Here is a 12,924-nt window from a genome sequence, read left to right as displayed (position 1 = left end):
GGCAGCATCATTCAGTATGATTCATTCACATAGAAGTACAGCATATTCTTCCGGGTGAGCAGCAGCCATCCAGCTACTTATTTCTACAGAGGCATGAAAAAACATGTACCGCCTGATAAATAATCCATCAACAACACATACCACTATGTAATAACTCAATGATTCTAACATCCATATTAATTCATTGACAACAGGCAGACATTGAACTGATGCACTTTTTCTGCATTGGAATATTTTGCAGAAAATTTAAAGATAAATTCTTTCTGTCAAGGCTGTTCCTTCCTTGCATTCTGTTGGACATTACTACCTTAGATAACTCTCTCTGCAGAATCCACATCAAGACAACTTGAAAACACTGAACGAAGTCTTGGCTTTCCTTTGTTAAGTAAGAAGCATAAATTGCCTTAGAATCATGGAAGTTTTTACCAGAAATCCATAAAGAAGGGGGTTATGTCCCCACAAGTTTTACCGTCATGAGGTTTAAGCCTCAGATTTTGTATTGTGCTTCAAGATACTTGGTTGTATGCTTTTGTCTTCCCTCCTATTCCAGTGACTTAAAGAAATGAAAAAGAGCATTACTTTGCCTTGATAATCAATTGCATTACAAATTCAGAAACAGGAAAATCTCAGTCCCTTTTCTCCTCTCAATACAATCAACATTTATGAAAAAGGTACATTGACTGCTATTAAAAAGCATACATTGCCTTCAAACAGGTTTTCACGTGTCCTATTTGTTAAATCAGCAGTCATTCATATCACTGTAAAAACTGTGTATTTACCTTATTAAAATATCTGAACTTATATGTTTGTGTTTTAATAATTAATACTGCTTCCACTTTAGTGTTACATATGTGTTCAATTTTTGATAAACTGTTGTATCTACTTTTTGTAATGTTTATATTAAAAATCCATAAGAAGATATCTATGCTTCTAAATAATAGCCTGGATATGTTTTTTCTTTCAAAGTCCTGTATAGAAATCAAATGGGTGATCTATGACCATTGTCCAAGAACAGGAGATACTCAAAGCTGCATCTAATCTATTTCTTACCACAGATAGTCGGTAAGCACTCACAGAATCACAGAATGTTAGGGATTGGAAGGGACCTCAAGAGATCATCTAATCCAATCCCCCTGCCAGAACAGGAACACTTAGATGAAGCTACACAGGAATGTGTCCAGGCGGGTCTTGAATGTCTCTAGAGTAGGAGACTCCACAACCCCCCAGGGCAGCCTGTTCCAGTGTTCTGTTACCCTTACTGAGAAGAAGTTTCTTCTCATATTGAAGTGGAACCTCTTGTGTTCCAATTTGAACTCATACAGCTTAAACTTACCATTTCACCTCTGCATGGCCTACAACCTTAAATCCCTATAAACTTGGCCCTTTTGGGAAGTCTTTGCATACCCAGGCATGTAAGGACAAACAGGTCTAAAGATCATATGGGAAAAATCAACCCAGAAAGAAGATTGCGATGAAGGGTTTGGGTTTTTTTCCTATGTCTCCAAGCTATTGGAGATCTAGTATTTCCTGTCTGTCAGTATGGATGTCTCTTTGACTATTAGGGGAGGAATTTACATGGACTACTGGAACACAGTCTTATACTTGTTAGTGATGTGACCTGTTTCTTCCAAAGTGGATTCACTTTAGCAAGCACCATACTGGAAATCATGTGTTAAAGTCTTCTGTTAAGAACTAGGAATAACAAAAAGAGACCATGGCTGAAATTTACTATTTTGTATCTATTTTTATTGCACAAAGCAAAAAACTCTCATTTTGAGTTATAAAAATAAAGAAGAGCAGGGAGGCATGTTTAATAATATTGAGTAACATTTACAAAAGCACAAATACCTCACCTACAACTCCTGAAAATGTCATCCTCATTAAAAACGCTGAGTATATCCACAAAAATATCTAAGGGTTAATACATGTTTTTGAAATTCATTCTGGATGCCCACATACGGAAGAGATGAGTTTGTTTATATCCAAAACCTAGTATATCTCATGTCACATAGAAGGGAGAAGGAACTGAACAGACAAAAGGAATTTAAAATAGCCCACTGCAACACTTAACTCCTATTTTACAATCAAAAACAATAGGTACATTTCTTGTATTTTCTTTTCTCTGTCTCTGAATATAGGAACATTTTTCTTATTGTTAAGATCAGCACAGAAGTGCTCTCTAAAATCCCAGACAAGTAAACCTTAGTCTTATATCTAACTTGTCATCACTATCAACAAGCAACAGCCATGGAACGGCTACTGGTGAGATCTAAGTACAAACTACAAAGAAACTCAAATCAAATGCAGTTCTGCTCTACTGTATGCCTATATAATTGGTGTTTGACACATGATCCCATTTTAACATGGATTGATGTTATTTTAGGTTAGAGGGTAAACAAAACTTGCCTTTTCATAGTCTTCTTCTATCATGAAATGCTGTTTTCATCCACGCTAATTATAAATTCTCATCATAGTTAGCAGGTGTGAGACTGCAACTATGAATTGAACCATGAATGAATAAGGAATACAAATTTGCAGAAACTGACATGTGCTGAGGTTCCAGACTTAGTAATGTATTCTATTACCTACCTTGATAATGTTCAGGAAATTTGCTGATGTTGCCAGATGAGACTATCTTCATTTACAGTATTTTGCTCAACTGCCAACTTCAGTTAGACTTTGAAAGTATTTGAATATTGATCATGAATGATTTCAGTGTTTCATGGAATCTACTTGAATTTTAATCCAGCAGTTTCAGTTGAAACACAGCTAAACCTCTGATTATATCTGAACACCTATTTAAATACAGAGTCTTCCACTAACTTGGATCAGCAGCAACAACAGTCTTAGTAACAATCATTCAGAGCATCTTTGGCCATGGAGGTACCAGACAGATGAAACAGTCCTCTTCCTATTGTGAACAGCATGAAAAGTAAACATTTTGCTACTTAAATTACTGTCTTCCTATTTGTCAGCATGCCACTTGTGTTATCATCTTTACTTAAGGTTTTCAAACCACCATGAGTTTTAACACTGAGACTGCCCTCCCCCCAAAAAAACAGCACATGGTATGCTACTGGTTTGGTTTCTATCGTATCCATTTGGCAATGCTGGATTACTACCAGTTTTCATAACACCACATTTCCACTCGCAGCAAGCTGGCACAAAACACTATCATGAGCAACACTGTGTGATATCTACTATTTTTGACAGATTTACAAGGCCCAGACCTATCCTGCATAATCTAGGCTAGCAAATGCAGGGTTTATTTTTTCCCCACTGACATCATACTGTTGGCTCTTACTGACTTCTTTGTAATCTTGTAGGTACTTAAAAGTAGCTAATCATATTATTTTGAAAATGGGGTTAAACAAATTGGCCCTGCAAAGCACTTCAGCTTCTTTGGGAGAATGTGGACATTTCTCATTGATTTTTCATAAACATGGGGCAGCCCCTGTGGTAAAAGAAGACACTGTACATTGGAGACACAGTACAGCACCATTTTTTCAGCTAGTCTAACTTAAAAGAACAGTTTAATGGTCATCTTCCTTATGAAAAACATCCCAATCTAGCAGCAGAATATTCTCAGTCAATTTGTAGGTAATGCATGAACCACTGCAACTCTTCTGGGAGAAAGAGGTAGGCAGTCTTTTTAGCCAGATATGGAAGGTGGTATTTGTGATACTCTGAGTTATTTATGATATTTGTGATGTCAGAAGTGAACAGAAGAGAAAGAGAAATACCTGTCATCATGCTGATGGAAGTGCAACTAACACAATTGGTGGTGGATTAGCCTTGGTCAGCAACCAAATGCCCACCCAGACCGCTGCCAACTACCCTTGCCCAACAGGACAGGGGTAGAAAATAGCGTGAAAAATCTCATGGGTCAAAATAAAGACAGGGAGATTGCTTAACAGTTACCATCACAGGCAAAAGAGACTCAAATTGGAACAAAGTATTTCAATTTATTACCAATAAAAACAGATTTAGATAGTGAGAAACAAAGATACAAATTAAAACATCACCTTTCTCTGTGGTGGTCTGCTTCCCTTGGGAATTTACAAGATCATCCCTGAGAAGTTATCGTGTCTTCACAGCCAACAAGAGCCACCTGCAGAGGTTTTGGATTGTTGCCTCTTGCAATTTCTTTGTCTTTTCCCTGGTCACAGCTTCTGGGCTTCCTTACCTTCTAATTTCTGATTTACAACCTCGGTATTCCAGCATCTGAGCAACAAGGTAGCAATCCATTGGCCTGGCTGGCAGAGACAATCATTCCACACATCTCAAAGCTCACTCAGGGACCAGGTGATTTCTGCCTACAGAGTGACTTCTGTCACCTCCTTCTCCTGTTGCCTTGCTGAAAAAGCAGGTTCCTGAGCAGATTCTTCCTCCTCTACTACTAATCAATGCTATGGAGCTGTCAATTTCTGCTTCCAATTTTTCTTTTTGACTACTGGGGTGATTACTGTAGCTAGGGTTTGGGTACCTATCTTAACCACAGTGTCCTCAGATGTAGAGGCCCTCCTTCCTCCGCTCTAACAGAGCTGAACAGAGGCTCAGTAGTCATAGTGCTAGGAACTGATGGGTTTCGTTCAAGTAGGCAAGGCACTCCTCTCAAGTGGTGCATGAATTCAATGGGATTACATGCCTGTTCAGGCTTTGGAAGGTGATAACTGCCCTAGGCACCTGCTCAAATCATACCATACACCTTGCCACCCAGAGATTGACCACATCAGGGCACATTTCTCTGTAAACTCAATTCACCAACAACTTGCTTACTCCTGTATCTGGATGAAATCAAATTCCACATGTCCAACATCAGATAATAGGACCAAACAGCTTACATTGACAACAATACCTTGACAATTTTTTTAGAAAGTGTGAAGTTAAATGACAAAAACATCATAAATCTTGGCTTGAGAAGGCTAAGTGGTCAGGAAAAAAACTAATCACACTATGCATCATAAAAACTCTGTCACCCTATGCAAAAATGATTTTATAAGATATAGAAAAAGAACTGACTTGGCCTCTGTCACGCACTGGGTTCACAGCAAACGGTCCAACTGTGTCTTCACTGCCAAGTGTCCAAACTTTCAGGGGAGGTCACCATACCAACACTTAAAATTCATAGTTCTGCAACAGCCCATAGAGAGATAGTCGTGGAGACCATAAGACATTGGGAAGCCTACCAAAAGAAAGTGGTACATATTCAATTTCCAAGTGTTATATTGAAAAATATCATGTGCGCTAAAATATCCCTTCCTTCCTAAAGCTCCACATATGTTTACACAAAGAATTGTGTGTAGGAGTTTGAGACATTGTCAAATTGCAAATTTTGTTTCCAACTATTTATCTAACATGTTCTTCTCCAGTGATCTCAGAATAACTCTTAAAATTGGGGATTCAGTTTACATCTTTCATTTGCTTTACATTACAGAGACAGATGCTGGAAAGTCAGTTACATGCCTTGCCTTGATGCATCATCCCAGGAGATATACAGGAGATTCACCCATCTTGCAAGATTCTCACAAAACCTAATTGATGCTTATTAAGTAATATGAAACCCAGTGGCCTGCATAAACATGATTAGACATATGATGTTGAACATCTTTCTACATAATCTCTTCATGTGAAAATTAATTCCTGCCAAAAAAAAAAAAAACACTATCACCTGAGTCCTGTAAGAGTACAGTTTATTTTCTTAGTGTAATGTTTGCCTTTGGTTATTCCTATACTATTCCAATCACTGTTTTTATATAAAGCCATGATCATTTTTTGCCTTCTCCTTTCCCTTTGATTATCAGCCACTTCTAAAAGCTTTATCATCCTTAATTCCATATCTTAATTTTTTTTACTGAACTCTCCACTACATTTGGACACTGTATCAACTTCAGAACATCTGTCATTCTCCCTCAGGCAGGATTGTAACTTCTTATCCTGTCTTGCCTTAATCCTAGCTTCCGTACAGATTCAGAAATCAGAATTCCCTTTCTTCTAATTAATACTACAGACTCCCTCTTTCAGGAACAAAGAAGTATGAACTTCTAGTTAGATTTCTAATCTGAATTTGAGAATATTGGCATAAATAGCATTCTAACTCTGCCTGAGAAGAGTCAGTCCATCCCAAAAAATACCCAGTATATAATGAACCAGTCAAGGCTCAGTGACCCTGTGTAATTCCCAGTGTATCATTCTCAGGTTCAACTGAAGTCAAATTTGCTTCCCAACTCCCTTTCTGATACCTTGAACTTAGTCAGCTAAGCTGTTCTTGTCTGCTTTGATCAATAGCAATATTGAAGTTATAGCAAGAAGAAAGCTGTTTAGCCAGGTGTCCCTTTGTAAAGGCTTCCTCTTTACAGTGAGTCACAGCAGAGTACGGGGTTGGTACAGTGTGGCTGATAACAAACCTGTGGTAAAATTAAAGGCTTTGTTTAGCTCATTATTGCAAAAAATCTTGATTTCACAGTCAATACCACTTTCCTCAATTAAAAGAATGTTCTTAAAAGGCTTTTGGGTTTTTGCTTAGCTGGGTGCTTGAATAGAAAGACTAAACAGTGTGTCAGAGAGATGTTAATCTGTGCCTTCGTTCCTGTTTGTGTGTAGATGACCAAATTCATAGCACTGCAGCTTCACTGAAACTTACTTCTGAATAAGTTTGCTAGATTTGCCATTTTCTAAAATCGCTTAATTAGGACAATTCAAAGAAAATGTCTTTTCTTTTAGTTCTGCAAGCACATATAAAACATGTGCAAGCCCTATAGTGCCTTTTGTTTCAACCAGCTGTTGGGCACAATCCAGAATGTGCAAAGGAATAGCCAGCCTGTTTTACAATCAGAACAGCCCACCCAACCCTAAAAAGGGGTCCCCCATACTCGATTACCAGAATAAAAGAAGGGTATGTGAAAACCTATCTGAAAAAACATGCTGTGATTTCCAAAGAAATCCCATTATTAACATTTAATAGGTGAGAATTTCTGACAAAAACCTCAGAATATTGTTGGGCAGATTCTGAGACACACAATTGAACAAAAGAGAGTAGCATAATGCTGGGTAAAAGTTTGTAGTCAAAATTTCAAGCCAAAATATTCCACACATCCACAGAGGATTAAGGGAATTACCTAATAGGAAACTAAGATTTGTACCACCAAAGTACCTAGTTTTGGTGCTTAATGTGAGAGACTGATTTCCTTTCGCACTCTGTCAGGACAGAGGGGGCAACAAAAGCAGGTGAACAATAAGACACCACTACAGAGTGACAATACATGAAGAAAGCACAGCATTGCTCAAGGCTGCAGGGCATTTACAAAAAGACCAAGAATGCTGTCATTCAGACTAATTTTATTGTTTCTTCTGTTCACTGAAAAAACATACTTAAAAGATGTCAGTCCTGAAAAACCCTATTATTAATTTCAAATGATGCGTATTGAATGATGCAGATGAAAAGTACATGTACAAATCTAGAACATCTTTTTCAATACTGCCTCACTCTCTCATTTTAATGCTGATGGTTTTCCAAATGTGCTCTATCTTATCTACACACCCTTCTAGAAATACAGTCTCTGCTCCAAATAGATTGCAATCAAAGACTGCAACAAAAATAAACAATTGAAAGAGAACCATTGATTGCTTTCATATGATTACTTAGGCCAGATTAGCTACCTGACTCAGAAATCATGATGGCATTTTGAGGAGCAATGCAGTCAGGAAAAGACCAATATTATAGCACAGGGCAAAAGAAGAGCATCCCAGTCACAACAATAACAGACAAAGACTTTAGAGAAAGAAAAGGACAAGAAGTCGGGTAGAACAGAATGACAACAGAATAAAAAGGCAACAGAAGCTTAGTAGGTATGAAGACAATTGTCAAAGACCTTGAAGAAATGATGTTTAAACTATAGATAAAAAAGAAACAAAAAATAAACAGAAGGATTAAACAAGACATTATCAACCTAACAGACAAGATAGAAAATGTCAGTCCTCATCATTTGAACAAGATTCATTGAAACGGAAAACCAGACATTAAGGCATTGCAAAACCAAGGTGAAAGTCAAAGAAGCCTCAAAAGAAGAGCTATCACAAAAGTGGAAGTGTGGATAGACTATATGTGATAGAATTAAAATGACCATATTTCAGTGAATATTTACAAAGATAAACTCTAAAAGAAAAAAGCAACCGTTCTCATTTTGATAAGGACAATATTGCCTGTCCAAACATGTTTGCACTGTTATCTGATAATATAAAAACACATGTACATACTGAATTGACCATCAGCAAGTTTGATGTTTTAAAAAACAAACAAGTCTGCATAATATCAGTGCCCTAGCTTTCAATAATAAAGACCAGAACAAAGTGTACAACTGCAAATACCAGGTTGTAATCATAAAACCGGAAAAAGTTCAAGTAATTAAAACCATTTGATAATTTGGGGTTTCAAATTATCAGGACACATCTTTAGTGAAACACATGAAATTTTGTCATGTGTCACACTTCCAGATCATATTCTGAAACCAGAATTCTTCACTCATTACTTTGGTTCTAGAATCTGTGTATGAAACTTTCCCCTAGAACCTGCAAAAGCACATGAGCACTAATGTCATATATCCATATAAAAGAGTTAGCAATTAACATCTACTTCAGTAAAAGTTAACACCACCAATCAAGCTGACATACACCTTCATACCCCCTTCCTGAGATCTGCTCTACCATCTTGCCACCTCTTTTCCTTCATTAGACAAGTAAATATGGAAGTTCCAGGTAGCCTGAATTGCACAGTTCTGAAGTGAAAGGACTGCTTGCAGGATGAGGGGTAGAGAACGGGCAGAGAAGTCACACTCGGCGCCTTACCTTCCAATGAGCAGGAACTCCCCAAGCACTCCCAGGCGCCTCATGGCAATGAGCATCCCCCTCACTGTCATTCCCTCACAGAAGCAAACCACCACTCTCGCCTTGGGTAACCTTTCGCGCAGCTTGCGGAGCAGGCGATCAAAGCTCTTTTCCCCGGCGTTGCTGTAGATCTTGTCAGAGTGAGCAATGCAGAGACCTTCTTGGGCAGCCAGCTCTTTGAAGGCTTCCATTCCACTTTCCCCATAATTCCCTGTTAAAAAAAAAAAAAAGCTTGTTTTATATCATGGATTTAACTAATTAAGGGGTGTTGTAATGAAAAAGAGATGGTTTACCTCAAAAAAGAAAAAAAACAGCCAGCATTAGCAGAAGGAAGAGCAAATAAGATCCAACAATGTGAACATACTCAGAGTTCAGTGGAGCGACAAGATATCCATGTGTCAGTAGCTCTTAACTGACCTGGAGACTGCAAGTTTCTTTTCTTACCTTGATTTAAGAGTGGATATTAAAGGCAAACAAGGGATAGACAGGTAAGAATGGGGGCGAAGGCAGCTCAGACAGTAAGAATAATGTTTTATCAGCATGTCTATGGCAAAAATCACAGTTGCGCTAGTCCAGGAAAACAGGCACAGTAAAGAGAAAAAAGGATTTAATTCCAAGCCATTCTGTAGCATATGCAGTTCACGGTCATAAAAGTGAATGAAAATTTGTCCTGGTTTTGTTAAAAACAAAGCCAGTTTCTCTTTGAGTGAATTTTTCTTTCACCTAAGCTTTCCTAAGTAATGGCACTTCTCTGAATTTGGCTGCATGTTTTTTTTCTCAGACACTGCGCTCCAAAGCTCATAACATTAGCAGTGGTATGCAGAAGAGGACAAGGTTTAGACTTCTTGCTATGGCAGTCAAGGTTACTGATAAATTTTGCATGTCCCATAAGTGAGAGGGATGTATTTGCAAGGAGGGGTGAACAGAACAGGTAACTAAAATTGACCGAGTATTCCATTCTATACAATTCATACATCCTATAAAAGTAGGAGATCACAACAGTCTCGCTCTCTTTGACCATGGCTGGCATCTGAAGAGGACCCTGCCTGTCATCCCTGCGATCTGAGGCCTGGATCCAGACCCTGCATCCCTGAATCCAGTTCTGGTTTGCTGCGGAGTCCCACCCAGGACTTCTGGGTGCCTGCCCAGCAGCTGCTGGAGCCACACTGCCTCCGCCCACCACGGGAGGGTGGAAACGTTGTGCTACCCCAGGATATTCAATATTGGTTTTATATATCTCATATTATTTCCTCTATTCATTGGTAGCATTAGTAAAGCATTTTTAACATTTTCAACTTGCAAGTCTCTCTCCCTTTTCCTTGTATTACCTTCCCTTACTGGGGAGGGCGGAGGGTTCACAGAGAGCATCTGCCATGGTTTATTGTCACCCTGCAGTAAACGGTGACAAAGTTGGATGTAAATTTAACACACGCTGATCTGGTAGCATTTGGAAAGCCACTTACAATAATTTGACTGACCAGTGTTCATGACAGTTAAAATTTAGGCTTGATGTTTCTCTTGGAATGGGAGACTTTCTATCTGTAAGAACTTCAGAAATAACTCTTTCTAATATAGAAATATCTGAACATTGTGGTCTAGACAACATCAAAGCTCATTCTTAAATTCCCTTCACTTTCCTATTCATACATTTGCGAAGCCTAATCAACCGCTTTACAAAACTCAAGTGCCTTCAACTACGGAGACAGGTGAAATCTCAAGATTTCTCTGAATATTTTATGCCTGCCATGAGCACAGCATTTATGATGAACATCAATCACACAAGAGAAGCAGATGGATTACAAAAAAACATTTATTAACAGTAACAAGAAATGGTTGAAAAAGAGAAGCATTAATTTTATGTTACCCACATCCATGATGTTTGCTTAATTTATTGAGGGAGTAACATCAGATATATGCTGATCACTTCTAGACCCAGACCTTTTCAACCAGTGGGTGACCAAAGAGGTCCACCTTCCCCCTTTGCAGTAACAGTTTGAAATAGAAAATTGCAAAGAGGAAGACTTCTTAATCAGCCGAACTTCTTAAAAAAAAAAAAAAAAATCACAACAACTCAAAAGTTGTAGCCACCAGAGAGAAAATTCAACAAGGGGAAGTTCAGGCATTCTTTAATTTATAAATCCAATAGAAATAAATGTGTTTTTCTGGAAATGTCTATCATTTGTTGCAGATCAGACACACTACAACAGTCATAGTCATGCTAGCATGCAGGCAAACCTGACAGGTCTAGTGTCAAAACTCAAGTTCCCCAGCCTTTTGCACTGAATTGCTCTAGTTTCTCACAGATTTGCAGTACAGCAGAGTGGCCTCTTTTCCAGACTGTGACTTGATGCCAGAGACAGCAAGCAGGTCAGTCTGCTTTTTTGTCTGCGAGCCAGGCACACTGCGGAGTGGGAGTGATGCCACAACCCTGCATGGCTGCGGGGTGAGGGGAAGGGAGAAAGAGCTGAGCCCTGTGGGAATGCAGCACTAAGCAGCTCCTGTGCGGCCTCAGCCCTGCAGCCCTATCCCAGGACCCTGTATTAGAGTAAATGATGTGACCTCACATAGGGCTTCTCCTGTAGAATCATAGAATCACTTTGGTTAGAAGAGACCCTTAAGATCATTCAAGTCCAACCATAACCTAACTCTAGCACTAAACCATGTCCCCAAGAACTTCATCTATACATCTTTTAACCACCTCCAGGGACTCAACCACTTCCCTGGGCAGCCTGTTCCAGTCCTTCACAACCCTTTCCTTGAATAAATTTTTCCTAATATCCAATATGCCAAGAAGGACAAGGTAGAAACATTTCCATATGTTTATAGGCCACAACCTGCAGTCACCAGGGACGTGAGTCTAGGCAGTTTCATCTGTACTGTTTTCACGACTTGTCTGAGGTTCCAGCCTGAAGCAAGACAGCCTCATTGCTGACTTGCCATTATCAAGCACGTTATGCTTTGAAGGAAATAAGTTTCTTGACTTCACTTGGAACTTTATGCAACACAGACTCATTTGAAACCAGTAGGATTAGTCTTAGAGTCTTAACTAAGGGGAGCCAGGAGACTAAGCTGAATTTTCTTAGCTGTTCAGGCAACGCATATTAGAAAATAAATGCACTAGGTTTCCTACCTACATATTAAGGTGGGATGGGATTTTCTCATACATTCACTGCTGCACAAAATCTGCTGTGTAATTCAAGTTAATGATTTCAAGAAATGAAAACTTAAATCCACTTGGAATGATTTTTCCAAGCTTTAATTTTGGTGAAATAACAATTACCTCAAACAAAGTGACACCTGTACTGACAGCACAACAACCTACAAATATATAGACTAAGAGGGAGTAAGGCTGTTGCCTATAAATCCAATAAGGGTGATAAACAGCCCAGAAGGGGAAAACTTAATTAAGATCAAGAACAACACTGACACAAGATCAAAGAGGCAAAGAAAACAAGGCAGAAACAATTTGAAGCTAAAAATGAAAGTTTTCTAACCCTTATTTGGAAAAAGTAGCAGAACAGGTTTCCAACAGCAGCACAAAAAGAAATCTGATGTTGGAGTGGCGCTGGCTCAGCTCACAGGAGCATTATGTAACGCAAATGTCTGCACCAGCCAGAGATGAGATGTGGTGACCTGAGAGGTCCTCTCCTTGTCTGTTTGCTGTGCTCTCAAGGCAAGACAGCATGCTCCACACCTCCCCCATCCACAGGAAAGATCAGGAAGAAAACGAATGTGTGTGAGATGTTAGATACACTGTTCAATGCACTCAACTGGCAGGGTAAGCATTATGTAAGAATATGTATAGAACAGAAAACACTAATTAATTCTGTACAACAGCCAAGAACATATCTATCTGTACCAGCTTGCTGGACACATCTGTTTCAATCCATACACGTGCAACAGCTGGGAGGGAAAATGCGTAATGGCAGAAATCTGCACAAGACAGTAGTCAGTGAAGAGTTAAAACACGACCATGTGCTGAGGGCTAATTTTCCTTTGAAATAGGCATTGAAGGAAATACTCAATCCTATCTTCCACTGC

General features: G+C 38.9%; 1 protein-coding gene across 4 annotated transcripts in view; it reads right to left on the bottom strand.

Annotated features, from left to right (window-relative positions):
• GRM1 (glutamate metabotropic receptor 1) overlaps positions 1-12,924 on the bottom strand; it is a 182,314-nt gene that overhangs the window by 133,362 nt on the left and 36,028 nt on the right. For all 4 annotated transcript variants that reach the window (XM_065835561.2, XM_071806386.1, XM_071806387.1 and 1 more), the window contains exon 3: positions 8,845-9,094. In XM_065835561.2, coding sequence (XP_065691633.2) covers positions 8,845-9,094 — 250 coding nt within the window. The remainder of the gene's footprint in view (positions 1-8,844; positions 9,095-12,924) is intronic.

The sequence above is a fragment of the Patagioenas fasciata genome, chromosome 3, assembly GCF_037038585.1.
Source record: "Patagioenas fasciata isolate bPatFas1 chromosome 3, bPatFas1.hap1, whole genome shotgun sequence".
Classification (NCBI taxonomy): Eukaryota; Metazoa; Chordata; class Aves; order Columbiformes; family Columbidae; genus Patagioenas; species Patagioenas fasciata.
This window is presented reverse-complemented; position numbering and strand designations above follow the sequence as displayed.